At 40.8% G+C, this 19,407-nt stretch overlaps 1 protein-coding gene across 2 annotated transcripts; it reads right to left on the bottom strand.

The window, feature by feature from the left end:
- Positions 1-910: 910 nt before the first annotated feature.
- Positions 911-19,194, bottom strand: cd44b (CD44 molecule (Indian blood group) b). Of its 2 annotated transcripts, none has more exons than XM_061773557.1 (9): positions 19,145-19,194; positions 14,713-14,905; positions 7,255-7,420; positions 5,597-5,739; positions 5,417-5,464; positions 2,444-2,782; positions 1,904-1,987; positions 1,710-1,788; positions 911-1,619 (listed from the first exon to the last, which is right to left on the bottom strand). In XM_061773557.1, the coding sequence occupies exons 1-9, from the start codon at positions 19,181-19,183 to the stop codon at positions 1,412-1,414; spliced, it is 1,299 nt and encodes a 432-aa protein (XP_061629541.1). In that variant the 5' UTR covers positions 19,184-19,194; the 3' UTR covers positions 911-1,411. The 2 variants fall into 2 exon arrangements, with proteins under 2 accessions (XP_061629541.1, XP_061629542.1); XM_061773558.1 differs by lacking the exon at positions 19,145-19,194 and adding an exon at positions 14,988-15,138.
- Between the last annotated feature and the right edge of the window lie 213 nt (positions 19,195-19,407).

Genomic DNA, 19,407 nt, shown 5'->3' with positions numbered 1-19,407 from the left:
ACAAGCATACAAAGCTATTCACACCAGAATAACTGGCAGCTATTATGGCAAGGACATTTAAGGCTAAATTGTAAAAAAGAAAGAAAAAAAAAGAAAGAAAAATAATTGTAAAAAAAGTGTTTTATATATATATATATCCATCCATCCATTTTCTGAGCCGCTTCTCCTCACTAGGGTCACGGGCGTGCTGGAGCCTATCCCAGCTGTCATCAGGCAGGGTACACCCTGAACTGGTTGCCAGCCAATCGCAGGGCACATAGGAACAAACAACCATTCGCACTCACAGTCATGCCTACGGGCAATTTAGAGTCTCCAATTCATGCATGATTTTGGGATGTGGGAGGAAACCGGAGTACTCGGAGAAAACCCACGCAGGCACGGGGAGAACATGCAAAGTCCACACAGGCGGGGCCGGGGATTGAACCCGTGTCCTCAGAACTGTGAGGCTGATGCTCTAACCAGTCAGCCACCGTGCCGCCTCTATATATATATATATATATCTATCTATATATCTATATATATATATATATATATATATATATATATATATATATATATATATATATATCTATATATATATATCTATATATATCTATATATATATATATATATATATATATATATCTATATATCTATATATATATATATATATATATATATATATATATATACCACCCGACCCCCTCCCTTCCATTGCCTCCCCTGCTCCCTCACGCCTATATATATATATATATATATATATATATATATATATATATATATATATATATATATATATATATATACAGACCAAGAAAAGTGTTACAAGTTATATCTCCAGCTGTTTTGAGAAACTAAAAACTAAAGTAGAGGAAATGCCTGGGAGACCAAAGCACAAAAATAAGCAAATAAATCACAACAATATAAAAGATTGTTTGCTCATATTTTATATGACACAGGATTTTTCCAATTAAATTTTATTGTCATAGTTTGGGCATTTCGCTGTTTTGGCTGATGTGCGTCTTTACGCTCACTTAAAAAAACAAAAACAAAAACGCAATCCATGCGTCTTCATTGATTAAAACATTCCAACCCAACCCCCTGCGTCTGTTTCCCACCCATCCCCTTTGTTATCAAGACACACAACACATGCACAAAAACTGGCACACAACACACTCACACTCAGTTATGCATGCTTCCCCTCCCCCTCCTCACTAATATGGCACACTCGACAAACAATATGCTGCACGAGGGTCGGAAGGACCCAGCAGCCTCGGTCCAGTACAGTGGCAACTTTATGTTTCTACATTACACACACAACTACGCGCTAACACCCACCCAGTGTCCATCCAGTGCTGACCACCCAAGCAGTTTAGAACGCCACCCGTCCAACTACCCGACCCCCTCCCTTCCATTGCCTCCGCCTGCTCCCTCACGCCTCTTTATCAGGCGTTTCCTCCAGCGTGATGACGGTGAACTCCTCGTTGTTTCCGTTCTCCTGGGTCTTCTCCTTGTTCATGAGGGTCACCATTTCCTGCTCCCTCTCATGCGCCTGGGAGCTGGAGGCCACAGCTCCTGCGGCGCCGTTTCCCTCGTTCTCTTTTGAAGTGATCATCAGGGTTTGTTTCTTGCCGCACCAGCTGCAAGAACACATCCACACGCATTTGTCCACTTGTTGCGTTCCCTGCCGTGTCTGAAAAAGTCATTGGAATTCTACAGTATGTGCATACCTCTTCCTTTTGGCAACAGCCACACACACAAAGAGGATAGCGGCAACTGCTGCGAGCACCCCAACGATGACAAGCCAGTCTGCAGGGAGATGTACCAAGAAGAAGAACTGCTGTCATAGAGTTCAGGCTCGAATTATTGTGTTATTTGACTTCAATTACAAATAACTTCACAGTAGTACATCGTGGCCACTCACTTGATGAATCACTGGCCTCCCGTTGATCCGGCTGTGGCACGACCACATTCATCCTTTTGTTGCCATGCGGGGGTTGCTGTGTAGCTTCATGTCCATAAACAAACAAACAAAATAACGATTTCACTCATCTCTTACTCAAAAGTAATTTTAACATTGATTTATTTAACATAATGACCAAACTTCAGTCTACCTGTCTGTTAAATCTCAGATTCGCTGGCAAAACAATACCTCATTATTGCATTTTATGTGTAACACAAGGCTGTGTTTAGTTTTGAAAGATAAGATACCTTTAAACATTTGGTTTCAAACGCACAAACACATGGCGATTGAGTTGAGTAAGGAATTAATGTGAGAGTCAAACACCAGAGGGCACCGTGTCTTATTAAAAGTTCAGTTGTCATGAAGTTGCTGCATTGAGGACTGCTGTTAAACAAACAGTTAGTTTGAATACACAGCAATCTGTTGATATGTAATTGTTGCATTACCAGGTGTCTATAATAAACGCATGCACTCTGCTTGCTGTAGTACTGCAAGACTTACACGCAGCTGTAGCATCCTCATTTTCGGGCTTCATTTTCACATCCCCCTGCTTGTCATGTGGAAGGGGCTGTGTTACATCGGTCCCGCCGACGGGGACGTGGGTCGACAGTGTTTCCTCTTCCGAGTGGGGCGGCTGCAGCCCGGATCCAGTGGTCTGATCGAAGTCTCCAGCAGTGAACGCGATCAGGACAGTATGATTGTTGTCCCATCCAAGTGAACTAGTTTCCACTGTGGGCTGTTCTGTGGCTTCTTCTGGCACAGGGGGCGGTGTTATTTCAGTTACCCCAACAGACAGTCCTGATTCTGCTGGCGTGGACACAGGCTCTGCTGAAGGAGTTGCTGACAAAGGAGAAGAAATGTTTATACATACATCCTAGCATCACAACCACATTGGCATATCGATCAATCTATCACAAATTTCCCATTCCTGAAAAAGGGCACATAGGGGCAAAAGGGACAATAAGTGGGGGACACTTGCCCCCAGTAAACCCCCGATGACACCGCCTCTGACCAGGTGTATCCCAGTACATTGATTATTCAAACAACAAATAGCACTGAAGGTCTGTGCACACTTTCAGAATTGGGTTTTGCCTTAGTTACAAAATTTGAAAAAAAATTATTAACCAGGCGGGACAGTGCATGACTGGTTCGCACATCTGCCTCACAGTTCTGAGGACCCGGGTTCAAATCCGGCCTCGCCTGTGTGGAGTTTGCATGTTCTCCCCATGTCTGCATGGGTTTTCTCCGGTGTACAAGACTCTAAATTGCCTGTAGGTGTGAGTCTGAGTGTGAATGTTTATTTTGTTTCTATGTGCCCTGCAATTGGCTGGGGACCAGTTCAGGGTGTACCCCGCCTCTCGCCCAGAGTCAGCAGGGATAGGCTCCAGCACGCCCGCAACCCTAGTGAGGATAAGTGTATGGAAAATGGATGGATGGATACCGTAATTTCTCATGTATAATGCAAATTTTTTCCCCAAGAAATTTTCATAAATCAATAGTGCGCATTATACATAGGTATAGGAGAAAATTAAAGACTTTCACCTTTTATAAATGCATGCCACAAATCTAAAGGTTATGACAAAGCTGTACACTTTCATTCCACTATGCCACGGCCCCCTAGAGGTTATGACAAAGTTGTACACTTTCATTCTATTATGCCACCTAGAGGTTATGAAAAAGGTGTAGACTACACTTTCATTCCAATATGACAGGGGTACATATATGTACAATTGTGCTCATAAGTTTACCTACCCAGGTAGAATTTGTGAAATATTGTTTTGTTTTGTTTTTTTAAATACGACTGATGACCAACAACAACCATCATTAATTTATTTATCTTTTATACATTTTGTTTAATGATAATGCTTTTCTGAAATGCTTGACAGTTTAATTTCAATCCCATTAAAATAAAATTAAGTGTGTTTTGCCTGGTCCTTCATGTTTTCTTTAAAGAATTGTACCCATCTTACAAATTATATCTGGGTAATCAAACATATGAGCACAACTGTGTGTTTTCTCATTTACTACATAAAAGTAGGGCTGTGAATTTCAAAAAAAGAGCAAGTAATTAAAAATAAAGTATTATGTGTTCAAATAATGTGCATAACTTCAGTATAATTCTTTGAAAAAAACTAACAAAATACAGATAATACTTCATCTTTTGATCATATGGGTAGAAGCAAAATCATGCATTGTAAAAATACCTTATACATAGGTTGAAGGGTTTTCCAGAATTTTGAGGTCAACCTAAGTTGACCTCAAAATTCTTAGGTTACATGAGTGTGCATTATACATGAGAAATTACGGTAAATGTGAAAACCAGCACACATTTCTCTTTTTCCCACTTTGATTCATTGTTTCAACAGTAGCTTCAGTAGAAAAGAAACTATGCTCAGTTCAGCACAGAGCTATACTGAGGTCTATCTGTATTTAAATGCATTGCAGTATTGAGCAGATTAATAGTCCTGCCATACTTCAGGTTAAAATAATTTATTTTCATGCCCATATATATATATATATATATATATATATATATATATATATATATATATATATATATATATATATATATATATTTATAAATATATATATACTGTTGTGCGTACGTTACTGTATATTCACTAGCACATTCCTAACACTGCTCATTTGTTTTTCATCAGTCTGTTATTTTACATTATACAGTACATATCTTTCAAAACAGAGCATGGTGCTGTTCTGTCTTACCCAGGATGCACACCAGCATTTCTTTTCTCAATTTCTGTCATTTGATTCAACTGAATTCAAAACGTTCGCCTTTTCAGTGCCAAAGACAAGTCCTTACGGACTGAGCTACTGACGCCCCCATAAATCTTTCAGACAAAACAATACAATGAGCTGAGATAAGGTCATGATTGCACTAGTGACCCAGACAAGTTAAAAGAAAACGTTGATATGACTGTTAACATTGATATCAAATTAGTCTCCTATGTGCCCATGAAATGCAACCTCACACTGGATTTTCAACGAGGGAAAAGGTGGATCAATACAAAATTATTTGGATGGTACACTGGATTGTAATCAAGGTTCTGTCATCCCCATGGCAACCTGTTGTGGTTCACAACATTCAGAAGCAACAACATCTCCTTTCATGTTGTGTTTGTCCTTCTGTCGGCGCTTATTACATTCATTGGGTTAACTACAGTAAAATGATAAGAAAATATTATTTTTTCAACAGGATCTTTTATTGGTGTTTAGTACTACAGAATACAGTATCTACCGGTCCATTTATTGTCTTTGCCTGTTACCAAATGTACATTTAACACTATTGACTTGATTTAGTACTATTTAATTTTTTCTTTTAACTTCAAGTAGATTGTTGTGAAACTTTTGATCAAATGTTTTAATCATTTTACATTCTTGAATTTATGTGACATGGGCATGTTTGTGTATGTGTATCATTTCAAAATAGGTGCATGCATGGATGGTTGTTCTTACCTTGTTCATTTCTGTCAAACGCCTTATCACAGTTAATCTCAGGCCCAGCTAGTATATGGACAAAGTAGAAGAGATAAAAATTGAGACATAAATAAAAGGTAACTATTTAGGTACAGATTATGAATATTCATAAAATTCTAAATAAGTTATGGGACGAAAAAAAATCTGAAACAAACAAACCTGTTTCATCGTAGCAGTAAGTATCTAAACTGTCATTTGGGTCGTCACGAGGATAAATGATTAAGCCGGTCATATTCATGGCACAGTTTTCATGGGGTGTGTGTCTGAGGATAGCGAAGCTCATGTTGCTGATCCAGCCATTCCTGACAAGACACCACATTTGACAGTGACATGGTTACATTTTCAGAGACAGAAACATTTTGAATTTGACAAAAGGCACATGAAATGAAAACGTAGAAGGGTAAGATTGTTTAGGTTATTTTAAACCTAATTTCGAAGAAAGACTGTGGCAGTGGCCAACACAATAAATTAATTTTCAAACATCACACCTCTCCTTGAGCCGTCACCTTATCGTGGTGGAGGGGTTTGATCCTAGGAGTTAAGTTGTCTGGGGCTTTATGCCCCTGGCAGTGTCACGCATGGTGATCCTTGGTGAGGGACCAGACAAAGCATGGCTCCAAAGACCCCAATGACGAGAAAAATTATTGGATTGTGTTTTCCCTTGCACGGACGCGGGTCACCGGGGCCCCCCTCTGGAGGAAACAGCTAATAGTTTAGCTTACATTGGCCATCATTGTTGATTTTGAAGATGCTGTGCAGATTAGAATGTAGATTAGAATGGCAGCATATCGAGGGTGACTTGAACAAAAAAAATCTAACATCCAAATACACCAATGAAAGCTGTGCAGCTAAGAGAAACATTAAAAAACTGGTTAGCACATCTGCCTCACAGTTCTGAGGACTGGGGTTCAAATCCCGGCCCCGCCTTTGTGGAGTTTGCATGTTCTCCCCGTGCCTGCGTGGGTTTTCTCCGGATACTCTGGTTTCCTCCCACATCTCAAAAACATGCATGGTAGGTTGATTGAAGACTCTAAATTGCCCGTAAGTGTGAATGTGAGTGCGAATGGTTGTTTGTTTATATGTGCCCTGCAATTGGCTGGCGACCGGTTCAGTGCACCCTGCCTCTAGCCCGAAGTCAGCTGGGATAGGCTTCAGCACGCCTAGTGAGGATAAGCGGTACAAAAAAAGGATTTCATGGAACAAATATTAGAATTTGGGATGTAAATGAAGGTTAGTGTTTCGTATAGCGTTAAAGCCAGCAGAGAAGGCCTTGTTGGTCTCGACGGCTCACACAAGTTCTGTTTCTGTGCCAGCTAGCAAAATGATACTTTCCCCAAAAAAACTGTATAATGTATTACATTCTTGTAGGAATGGAAATTGGAGTACACCGTAGTATTCCTGGCATGTAAGCAACTTACATTTAAAAAAAATAATTGCTGTAGTAAAATGTGAAAGAAATTGGTGAGAGAATTATTCATAGTTGTGATGTGGTGGTGCCCGTGACAAATTTAGCTGCTTTCATGATTGTCCAAGGGTAACATTTAAACACAGTAACACGTTATTATGTCCGAGACACAAATGCAGCAAAACAAATCAGAAGTGAAGACAGGGGAAACATTTACAAATATAAATTCCCAAAAGAACGATAAACAAAAAGCAGGCATCAACACAACATCAAATGACAATAACATGGACTGAACAGAAACGGAGGACTTAAATATTACCAGAATAATGACATAACAAGGCACAGCAGACCAGGCGAAGAAATGAGCTGAGTGGTTGAGAGGGGCGAGCAAATGAAAAGTTTTTGGTTTCACCTGCAGGTTTCCATGTCTTTCTCGAAGGCCTGCTCGACTTGTTCTGGACTTGCCATTATAGTCTGTAGCTGTTCGCACACATTTTGAGCCTTGGTAAAGGTCAGAGAGTGACGAGCTTCTCCCTCGACAATAAACACTCCGGCATAGCTGCAGCTGCGAGAATTGACTGTGGGATGAATAAAACAGAAAAGCATTTAGTTAAAAGGTAAAAATGTATAGATAACAATTTTACAGGAATTAAAGTACAGAGGGGCACTTAGTGGTCTAGTGATTAGGACATCTGCCTTACAATAGAGAAGTTCTGGGTTTGAATCTCAGCTCAGGCCCTCCTGTGAGGAGTTTGTACCTTCTATGTTTGCTAGCGTAGGATTTCTCTGGGTTCTCCAGCTTTCTCCCACATTCCAAAGACATTTAGGTTAATTGAAGACTGAATTGTCTGTAGCTGTGAATGTGAGTGTGAATAGTTGTCTTTCTACATGTGCCCTGCGATTGGCTGGCGACCACTTCAGGGTTTACTCGCGCCCGAAGTCAGCTGGGATAGGCACCAGCACACCCTAGTGAGGATGAGCGCTTCAGAAAATGGATGATGGATGAATTGTTCTAAGGTGTGAAGGGTTGTGATACTCTAAGGCAGGGGTGTCCAACCATTTTCCTCCAAGGGCCTTATCGAGAAAAATCTATCACTTTGACATTATTTGAATTTAATTTATGAAACACGCTGAAAAGCAGTCCGTTAAGCAATTACATATTATAGTTACTATATTTTGGAAATACTGCTACTTCACAGCAGTCTGTCAAAGTTGACAGGAAAATTATTTAGGATTTTTCAGGATTGTGAAGTGAGCCACTGCCCTGAATCCACTAGAATAGAGCCACACCAGCATTTAGGAGCAACCGAATCTCATGTCCACATTCAGAATCAAAACAAGAGCAAACTGTAATAACCTGAAATTGTTGAAAGATGTGATACACTATATTGTCAAAAATATTGACTCACCTGCCTTGACTCACATATGATTTTAGGTATTATCCCATTCTAAATCCATGTGGTTTAATTTGAATTTGGTCTACCCTTTGCAGCTGTAACAGCTTCAACTCTTTTGTGAAGGCTTTCAACAAGGTTTAGGAGTGATTTTATGGGACTTTTTGTCAAGTCTTCCAGGAGCATATTTGTGAGGTCACACACTGATGTTGGGCGAGAAGGCCTGGCTCATTGTCCACTCGAAATCAACCTAAAGGTGTTCTTTCGGGTTGAGGGTAGGACTCTGTACAGGCCAGTCAAGTTCATCCATACCAAATTCTATCATCCATGTCTTTATGGACCTTGCTTTGTGCAGTGGTGCGCAGACATGTTGGACCAGGAAGGGGTAATACCCAAACTGTTTGACTGTCCAAAATCTCTTGTTATGCTGAAGCATTCAGAGTTCATTTCACTGGAGGTCAAGGGCTAATATCATGGATATTTCCAACTTTGTGGGAACAGTTTGGAGATGGCCCCTTTCTATTCCAACATGCCTGTGCATCAGTGCACAAATCAAGGTTCATAAAGACACAAATGAGTTTGATGTCTTCACTGGCCTGCACAATCTGACCTCAACCCTATAGAACACTTTTTGATGAATTAGAGCAGAGAATGAGAGCCAGGCCTTCTCGTCCAACATCAGTGTGTAACCTCACGAATGTGCTTCTAGAAAAATGGTCATAAATTCACATAAACACACTCCTAAACATTATGGAAAACCTTCCCAGTAGAGTTTAAGATGTTATAAATGCAGAGGGTGGACCAATGTCATATTAAACCCTATGGATTAAGAATGGGATGTCACAATTCAAATCTGAGTCAAGGCAGGTGAGCGAATACTTTTGGCAATATAGTGTATTTTCACAAATTGGATCTTGACACGGAGTAGAAAGTGGAGGAAAACATTTTTGCTTCTGACACTGAATTATCGTTATTCACCAGTGCATTATGGAGGCAAATTTCTTTCTATTTTAGTTATACATTATTGTATGTATTTTAGTTGTACACTGTTTATTTGAAAACCTCTATATGGAGTAAGAAATAGTAATTTTCAGGGGTGTCACACCCATGGGGGATGTGGGTGTCACAATCCCATCACTTTTGACACCCACACTTTGTATACTGCCCCCTCCACCTTTTTTTCAATAATGTTGCGAACCGTGTCAAATTTTACTTTTAGCATAAAAATGGATGGCGAGCCAGAAATGGCCAAAAGTAATTTGGACACCCGTACTCTAAGGGCATTATTTTCATAGACGGCACTTTTGACACCCACACTTTGCATACTGCCCCCTCCACCTTTTTTTCAATAATGTTGCGAACTGTGTCAAATTTTACTCTTAGCATAAAAATGGACGGCGAGCCAGAAATGGCCAAAAGTAGTTTGGACACCCATACTCTGAGGGCATTATTTTCATAGACGGCACATCTGCACCGGAGTGCAAAAAACGGTATATCTCAAGCACAAGGCTTACTGCGTGTTTGCCTATTGACAGACCAGTCTGTGACAAACTGCCTGTACCAGCACAATAAGAGTTTGTCTTTTGGCATACGCCTGCCACATGTGACAATTTGGTAGCAGAAAGTCAGTCCAAATTTACACCGGTCACAAAAATAGAGCCATCAATACGCCATGCAATTGAGTGGCGACTAGCCCAGGGTGTATCCTGTATCCCAGGGTGGGTGTATCTCACCCACAGTCAACTGGGATAGGCTCCAGCTCACCAGCCACCCAAATGAAGACACACTATAAAAAATAGATGGCTGAAGGCTACAGAGGAGAAACAATTACTGTATTCTTTTAAGTGAAATCCCACAATAAAAAAAAAAATGTAACAATAGATCTGTGGAAATGAAGCAGACTGAAAGCAACTAACCCTCAGCCACAAAGCTTTCACTTTTCATCTTTATCACTTTTTTTTTAGCTCATTATCAACATATTCAATCTTCACCATCACGTGCATGGCAGCAAAAAACACAGCTGTGTTGGTTGCTTCCAGTCACTCTGATTGAGACCCTGTCATGGACCACGAGAACCCTTTCACAACAATTAACTGGGTAATAAGCAAATAAGTGATCTGACACGGGGTGGCTTGCTCCATGGACGTATGTAGGAATTCAACATGAGACAATGTTTGCATGAGGTGAAGAACAGAAGCATCATGTGTCTGCAGTGTAGTGCCTCAGGCAAAGACACACACACACACACACAAATTCATCGACGTTACATTACAATAGGTATTTTATTTACGTCATCTTTTAGCAAACATCTAGTAGCCTGATCGTTATGATAATTAAAAGTCTGAACCTTCTCTCACCAGATGTGAGCTAAACTGCACGTGGAAATGACTTACACCTGTTAAAATGTAAAATGTGAAGTCAGTCAAACAAGCGAGAAAGAGAAAAGAGCAGGCAGCAGCATATGGTGACATAGATCACACTAAACATTGATATGAGCAGAATAAGAAGAAGAAGAATCATCTTTTATTGTCATGAACATGCATGCGTGCACACAAAATTTGTTCTCTGCATTTAACCCATCACAGTGAACACATACACATGTTAGTGGAACACACTGGAGCAGGGGGGAGCTGAAGCGGCCGGGGAGCATTTCGGGGTATCAGTGTCTTGCTCAAGGACACCACAGCCGTGAGTCCGGGGGATGTTGGCGGATGGTCCAGTCGGGGTTTTGAACCTAGGTCCCCTACGGTGGCAGGCGATGATCTTAACCATTGGGCCACGGCTGCCCAGGTGCACATTTGAATTCATAGTGATAGTGAGGGAAACAACTTGAATGGGAAATTCAATACAAAAAAACAAACATTAGTGACCGTACAATAATCCACATCAGGGGAGTCAGACAAATTTTTCTTGTGAGCCACATTGTAGTTATTGTTGGGGATTGTGGTCTGTGGCGACCATGGCAACCATCATATAACAAGAGTTCAGCTCTTGATTGCTCAGCTCAAAACAATTTAGTTTTCATGAATTTATAAATTATAAATAACTTAATAGAACAGACTTAAAAGTACAAGTGCCTTAACAGACCTTTTTATAACTTCACTACTAAAGTGAAACTCTGACCTTTGTTTTATCCCGCAATAAATCCACCAATATGGTTCACTGTACTACGGCAAGTTGTCACATATTAGCACAAGTTATAACAGATAAGGCAAACTGTTCCACTGTTACAGTTTAAAAAAGGAAGTACATTGTTGAGGAAATAACTGTTTCATACTCTTGTATTGCAACATGCATGCAAACAAAACAAGTGAAAGTGATTGACTACATCAATATTATTTTTATTTACTATTATGAAAATACAGCCAGTGTAAAAGATGTTAAGAATCCTGTTACGATTGTTATCGGTTATTTGTGCGCCGTTAACATATCAGATGAACGATTTGCTGTTAGCGGCAGTTGGGCAACAAGAGTCTGTGCCAATACTGTCTTGAGTGGCTGTTCCCTCAGGCCCCACACACACACACACACACACACACACACACATGCTGCCACATGGCAAAGTGTCCCTGAAAGGGTATGCTGAAAAACAACAGTAGTTGTGGCCCCGAAACTAGCCAGAGGGATCAAAGACAGCAAAAACTGCAAAAAGGGGATTGATTAGTATGCAGAGCAGTCACAAGGGTTTTTGTGCAGCCCCAAAGCCTGCCATCCCAAGGCAGTGACCACCCCAAAGCTTCCTCTGCCACCTAATGAAGTTGAAACCAAAGCAACTGATTGTTCATGGTGTCTCGAGCCATGGTGAAATGAATCTAAAATAACAATGTAGAAATAATGTACTGTACTGTTCACGACCCTTGTCCTGCATGCTTCTCCTCCTGTCCTGTCCTTATCCTGTCCTATCTTGTCCTGTCCTTCCCTCACAGGGTTTAATGCTACTGCCCCATACAACACTCATATGTAATGTATCATTGTTCTAGGTATATTTTCTCTCCCTCTACTGTCCGATTTCCTAGTTTCTATTGTTTTTATCAAATTGTTATTTGTTTGTCTCCTGCATGCTAGTAATAAGGAACAAATTAGTCCTTGCAGGCACAAGGCAGGGCCACAAACACTTATGCTCACCGAGACTAAAACCGAAACGCTATCAAGGACATGTCATCATAAATCATGGAGAAAACCAGCATACCAAGTACCTTCATATTGAGATCAACAAAAGTTGTTGTTTTCACTTTATCTTTTCTGTGCTCTTTGGCTTTCACGGTTATATTATATTGATAACGTCGGAATGAAAACCGCAGCAGGAATGTCACGCTCAAACAGACACATTCTTGTTCACTGTAACATAATTTTTCATCAGCTGGTTTCGAAGCAAGACTCGTGCCCTGACCGTCACTCCAGCAAGGCACCACTCATCACACCTCGATGAATTGCTCGGTCGGCAGCCATGTCCGACCACTCACAATAACATGTGGCAGGTGAATATATGTTTGGTGTACACGTACATTTTTGCAACAACAGTGGAAGGTCACAAGCAGGACTGCCATGATCACCTATTCCATGCGCTTTTAATGTGTTCAGAATAGGAGGTGGTAAACAAGGAAGCATATCTGAAATGAAGAAAAATGTATTGCAGTGACACGAAAAGATGTCAAACCGCATATTTCCTTTACTGGGCCCCCACCAAAATTTGCAGTTGGTGAATGTGGTTTATGAGTAATCTTGCTGAAAAGCAAAGGGTGCTACAAAGATTTCCGAGATGTGATTAAAGATTTTCTATTGACATGAAGAATAATTTTCATTTCTATTTAGTTCATACGTCATTTCATTTTTTTTTCTTGATTTCTCACATTTCCTGCAGACCAAAATGAAAAAGGCTTTTAAATTATTTTGGAATGAGTCTTGCCAACCAACTCTTTCAAAATGTAAAGCATGCCAACGTGCATACACTACCCCATAACATTTAGTTGAAATCTACACTCTAATGAGATCCAATATAGAACATTAATTTCACACTATTTGTATTTATTGGGCGTACCCGTTGTGGTCGTGGCCATGGCGTGCCCTAACTACCTTAGCTTAGCAGCCAATACAGAATACAGTTCTCTTCTTTAACGTCACTTGATGAAGGAGAAAAACACGTGGTGACGCAGCTGAGGAGGCCAGTAGAGGCGAAAGGTCTCTTGGTTTGGACCTGGTGCCAGGTTTAGTGGTCCTGACCACACCGCACATTGACACATGATACATCTGATAAAGAAGAGGCTAGATATAGTGGTTGGGTTGGTAAAGAAGTAGTTTGTTAAAGAGATTCAGGCATTAACAGGACGGTCTACTTGGTTGACAATCACTTAGTCTTTTCCGCAACAGGCTAAGCTTTTGAAATTACAGCACTTTGCATTTCTTATTAGCTAAAAATCATAACATATCTGTTCAGCATAGGGGTTACAATGTGTGTAAAAAAAGCTGTAACAGATGCCATTGTAAAAATCCTTTCATGAATCTAATTTGAGATTACATGACGGGTTAGCCTTGCAACAGGATCCTATGGCCTGACTTTAATGATATACTTCAGCCCACAGAGTTAATGTTCAAAGACTGTTCTGGGCCATGATGAGCAAAAAAAATCAAATCAAATCAAATCAAATAAAACCATTGCACAAACACAAACGCTTGCCTCCTCCGCTCACAAGAAGCCTTGAAAGGAGCGAACGCATATTAAAGCGTAGTCCTCCCACAGCCACAGATGCTCTCGAGAAGTAATCTTTAAATTTGCCTTTAAACTAGGACTCATTTCGAGAGTGTAATGCTCAGCGCCGTGGTGCCAGAGGGAGTCTTTGTGAGCAACGTGACAACCATCTCCTGTGGGACCAAGCTAGATGCTCCCAGACCTGTTTGATTCAGCACCAAGTTCACCTCCAGAGATGTATCGCTCGGGGCAACAAATCCAATCAAAACCTAACTCTAGGAGAACATGTGAGATGGAAAAAAGAACGACATTTGCACAGAGGGGTGGTGCTCAACATCCTTTGTGGCAGAGCGTAAAGCATTAAAATGTATGATTCCTGTAATAAAGATGAAAAAATGGTGCCTTTTGCTTCTGGAAGTTGTGCTTTTAATGTTCAGATGAAATAAATAGGTTCTGCTTCCAGGCACGTTAACGTGTGTTCGACACAGACACAGAGAGAAAGCCTTTTCTTTGTGTCTGTCAGGAGTCTCAGACTGCCAGACATGGTGTTGTCTGTGCTGTGCTGTGTAGGATACACACACTCACTCTTGCTGGAATCCACAAATTGTTTTCCTTACAGGCTGCATATAACAGAGCCTTTCTTTTAGTTTTACTCTCATATTCTTATTAAGATCCGGATATTCAATACTCCCGTGTGCCAACAAAGGCGAGTCAGTCGGCCACAAACAAGCCAGAAGAAAAAAAGCTGATTTCAAACAAAGAGCACTGTAAGAAGGTATGGTCCCCTCACCTTGAAGTTGCTCTGACCTACAGGAGGCCAGATGTCCTAAGGTGACCCCCAAGAGAAGAGTCCACATCCTGGGCAAGCCTCGTCTGGATGGCTGGCAGAGTAGCTGAAGGTAAAGGTGCGCGTGGACTCTCCACTCGTCCTGTCTCCCCCCAGCCAGGAGTGACGGGCAGTGTGCAAGAAAAGGTAGCTTCCTCTGTGAAAGAGAGTTGCTGTGTTTGTTGGCAGCTGGAGAGCACTCAGACTTTGCTCAACTTTTCCCTTCTGTGTCTACAAACCACAGCCGCTGTGTGCACCCACGCAAGAAGCGGAAGAGCGCCTCATGTGAGCACACACCCTCACTTGCCCCACCTCTCTGCTACCAACGCTCTTCCTTTGCCTGCCTCCACAGTTTGGAATGGATAAAGGCGAAGGTGAGCTCTCCCTCTCATCTGGCTGTGCGTCTACCTCCTCCCTCTGCCTCCTTCTCCCCTCCCTCCTCTTTTCAGCCAGCAACAGTTTCAGTGTGCCCATCTGGTCTTTTGTTCACTCCTCACTTCATTTTCAATTCAACCAATTTTCTTGTCCCTGCTCCCTTTCACTGTTTCTTTGCATCTCACAGTGTGATCTGGTGGCAGCAATAGGAGTCGGTCACATCCATTTCACAGGCACTTTTCATGTTAAATAGACTAAGATTGGAAACACAAATGGGAGAAAGCTGGATTACAATCAAAGGACATGCACAACGTACTGGGACACATCACACATCTAATCAATCAATTCTACACCTCCAAATTTGTGGGGACAACCTTTTTTTCTGTTCCATCATGACTGCGCCCGTGCACCAAGCAAGGTGGCTAAATACATGGCTGGAGGAGTGTGGTGGGGAAGAACATCACAGCCCCGACCTCAACCCCAAATGCTATTGAACATATAATTTGCATAGACAATTACCAAAACCTAGTGCATAACATAAATCACTTGGCTGCCATATGATGGCGAAAGGGAAAAAATCGAGGGAATAATCATGTTATCATTCTGCAAAGCGGAGACCAGCTCTTATTTTCAGTTCCAGTAGTTGTTCCAACTTTTCTCTATGATGTAATTCTGTGTCTTTCACCTTGCTTGATCTTAGTGTGCCACGATTCAAGACATAGAGGAATCTGAGTAACACCATTCACCAATGATGTTGTACTACTATAATGACAACAGTGACTTCAACAACTGACAGAATCAGCTTCCTAACAACACATCCATTGTGGAAGATCTCATACAAACACACGTGATGATGAAGCATGAGTGCTTTAAGCTTGTAATTCTGTGACTTCCTTATCAACCAGCAGTAAAGGATGTCTAATGTTGCAGCACGAGGAATGACTAGTCACTGATTTATCATGAGAGCTTCAAACATTTATCTCCTGTGTCTTGCTCTATCAGTGATAGAAGAACCAAATTTCCTGAAAGAAAAGAAACAATAGACAATTGTAAATGTCAGTTACAATTGGCAGTGTGGACTTGTATTTATGATCTACCTTTAAATCTTTGCGAAGAACAATTCTGAAAGTTTGAGACAGAGGTGAAGAATGCCCAGTTTTACGCAATACTTAGTCACTGAACATTGAAGCACAGGAAGTGCAATGTAGACAAATGACAGAAAACACCCTGAAAAAACCACAGTCATTGACCATATTATCCATGTCCTAATCAGCTGTAAGTGAAATGGCTGGGCAAAAAATGAAATGGAGAACAATATACAAAGAACCATGTAACAGCCATTTCCCGAGCAGTGGTTACTATAGTGCGATACAAACAGTGCAACGAGCGTGCTTGCACCAGAATCATTTTAGTTTGGACTTTCCTCTCTTTCAACCAACTGAACATCAGTTTTTCTCTGTGAAGGAAATTTGATGAAGGATTTATTTATTTTTTTTAAGCTAATGATTATCCAGGCAAACTTGGTTTCCCTGCCAGAACAATGTCTGTCCTAGTTTTCGTTCACTGGAAAATCATTGACACAAACCTAAGAGATGATGACGAGAGGATCAGTGTGTAACAAAACTGTGGTCGATAAATCCCTTTTAAAACAGCTGAGCATACACAAAGTCTCATATAAGTCACCTTTAAAGAACACATAACCTCTGTACCATGGAATGAACAAAATGCTCAATCACTGTCACTCTATTCAGGCAAAGCAAATCATTTTAAACTGAATCGAACTCAAGTACCGGTACTAATGATCAATGGTCTCTTTTCACATGACTCAAAGATAGACGAAGTAATTTTGTAGGTGGCAACAAAGAACTATCCAGAATTTAAATACTGGTAGTTAACCAGTTCATGTAGTGATCTAATCACTTTTTTTTTTTTTTTTTGCTCTATGATGTCATGGCAGGAAAAAAAAAACCAAAAAAAAAACAGTAGCTGAGGTGACCGGCTGTATACGGGCAATGACTGAGCCCTAAATTAAACATCAGACTGCTGACTCAGCCAATACAGCAAAGAAAAACATTTCCATGACGCCGAGTCAGTGAGAACACACACATACTCTCTCATCAGACGTCCCTGTGGTCAGGAATCTGTGTGATGGCCAACAAATGGAACCTTTTCAGCATTCCTTTTTTGTAACGTGTCTTTTTCCCACCGGTGAGCTAAATCAGCACAAATCGGATTTTATGTACAGAATAGCATGATAAAATTGAATAAGTTACTGTTTAATGGATTAATAGTGACTATGACGTGAAGCAGTGTAATGAGATAAAAAAAAAAAGAAAAAAAAGCTGATTATTATTATTATTAGTAGTAGTAGTAGAATAAAGAAAGTCCATCTCATTTTCCATCTTGTGCTGTACATTTTGCGCATATGTGAATACAAAATGTTTACATTATGTGCGTACCAGCGATGTGAATCCCGGACTGATATCTCATTATTTTTGTATGTGAATGGAAGTTGTTTACAATAAGTGTGTACATATGTGAAAGGACAGACAGATATGTCTTGTGACCAAAAAAACATGATGAATTTGTGCTGGTCAACTTGCCTTACTTGGCCTTGCTGACCAGAAGTAGCCTAGAATGGGTAAGCGTGAAAAATAAGTGCAGTTGTGTCAAATTGCTTCTTTGGAAAACTTGCATCTGTGGTGTTACAGACTGTTCTGGAATATGATCCATATGGCAGTCATCAAAATATTATGGTCATCAGAACTTGCAGTGAGAACAAGGTTTTAATGTTGGCTACTTAATGTAGTCTACAGTAATCACAGGGCAATTGTGACAATCACACTGAGTGGGAACTGATCCACACCGGCTGCACGAAAGTATTTAAATTCAACTGTATGTCCTCAACATTGCAAGTTACAAATTAATGAAAGCATTTTGCCTAAAATCAGCAGAATAAATGTCATTTCTGAAAGTGTCAAGGACTGCAATTGTCTGGCGACCAGTTGAGTTTGTTCCCCACCTCTCGCCCAAAGTCAGCTGGGATGATTGGCTCTGGCTCACCTGCAGCCTTTTTTTTCTCCTTCCCCTTAGTTAAAGAGTGTCCTACACGCGGATGCAACTGTTTCTTGGTCTGTCTGAGCATGACTGGACTGAGACTAGGCTTTGTGCAACGATAACAAAGCAAGTGGCTTGCTTGGGTTTGGCTGCTGGGACAGCAGACCCAGCATGTTTGGACAGTGTCATAGAACACTGTATAGCAAACAGGAATGTCATAAGCCCCCTTACCCCCAATTTCGGTCACTGAATCAGCACAGGCAGTTCAAACCTTGATCATTTGATTCAAAGAACACATCCATTTAAATACTATACATGTACATTTAACCTCTAGCATCTAAAGCAGGATCATGTGTGTGACGCATACTGTATAATGCATGGCCATTATAAAAAAATTTAAAAAAAGGAATGAATGATGGTTGTGCTGTTTTTGGGGGGAAATGGGCAAAACGGAGGTAATCCTGTCAACAATGGTTGAACAAACAATGCGTGTGGAATCATGCGGATGAGGGAAAGCTTCCCAGCAATCCTGGGCAATAGCAATCACTCACAGAGCCTCGTCAGAGAGAGAATCCACTGGGCAAAGACTTCTAAGGTTCAATATGATGCAATGCAGTGCACACCAATGTAAACTACATTTACACCTCTCTATGTGCCCGCTAAAATTGAGCTTTATCATTTTGAAAACCATTTTTCAAACAGCCCTTGAATTGGATCTTTCCTGCCAATCATCGGCTGGGCTGTCAAGACTCAAGTCAAGACTGGATTTGGTAAATCATCACTTGAAACACATCCAATATTGGCACAACAGAAGTACACGTTTGCTCATTATCGTTGCCAAAGCAACTGCTTCCACACTGCTCCATGCTGTGTGACCATGAGTGTGACCTACACTCCTTACTGAGTCCAACAAGATCTTTGCAACCTTGCGGATTGTTCATCAAAAATCTCAGCAGGAACAAACCTGGTGGTATTCCTCTTTGTTTATTATCCAGTCTCTCATACAATCTCCTTCTGCATCGGGAAAATGACAGAATTAGCTGAAACGGATCTATCTCTTCACTAGCGGACATTTGTTTTAAAAAAGGGAAAATATGTACTTTCAATACAAAGAGACTTTGTTTTATTACAAATGTCTCATTATTCAAATAATGTGCAACACAAGACTTTTATTAACTGCTGCCACAGGCTGCAGCTTCAACATGTTTAGATGACGATATTATGTTC

This window comes from Phyllopteryx taeniolatus, chromosome 5 (assembly GCF_024500385.1).
Source record: "Phyllopteryx taeniolatus isolate TA_2022b chromosome 5, UOR_Ptae_1.2, whole genome shotgun sequence".
NCBI classification, from domain to species: domain Eukaryota; kingdom Metazoa; phylum Chordata; class Actinopteri; order Syngnathiformes; family Syngnathidae; genus Phyllopteryx; species Phyllopteryx taeniolatus.
Note: the sequence above shows the minus strand (reverse complement) of the source record. Positions and strands in the feature narration are given on the sequence as shown.

Excerpts from the sequence above, each read along its gene's own strand:
- cd44b (XM_061773557.1), bottom strand. The coding sequence starts at position 19,183 with ATGAGAGACTGGATAATAAACAAAGAGGAATACCACCAG. Across the intron at positions 14,906-19,144 it reads ACAAAGAGGAATACCACCAG|AGGAAGCTACCTTTTCTTGC; the intron begins GTTTGTTCCTGC and ends TCTCTTTCACAG. Across the intron at positions 5,465-5,596 it reads TTACTGCTACGATGAAACAG|CTGGGCCTGAGATTAACTGT; the intron begins GTTTGTTTGTTT and ends TCCATATACTAG.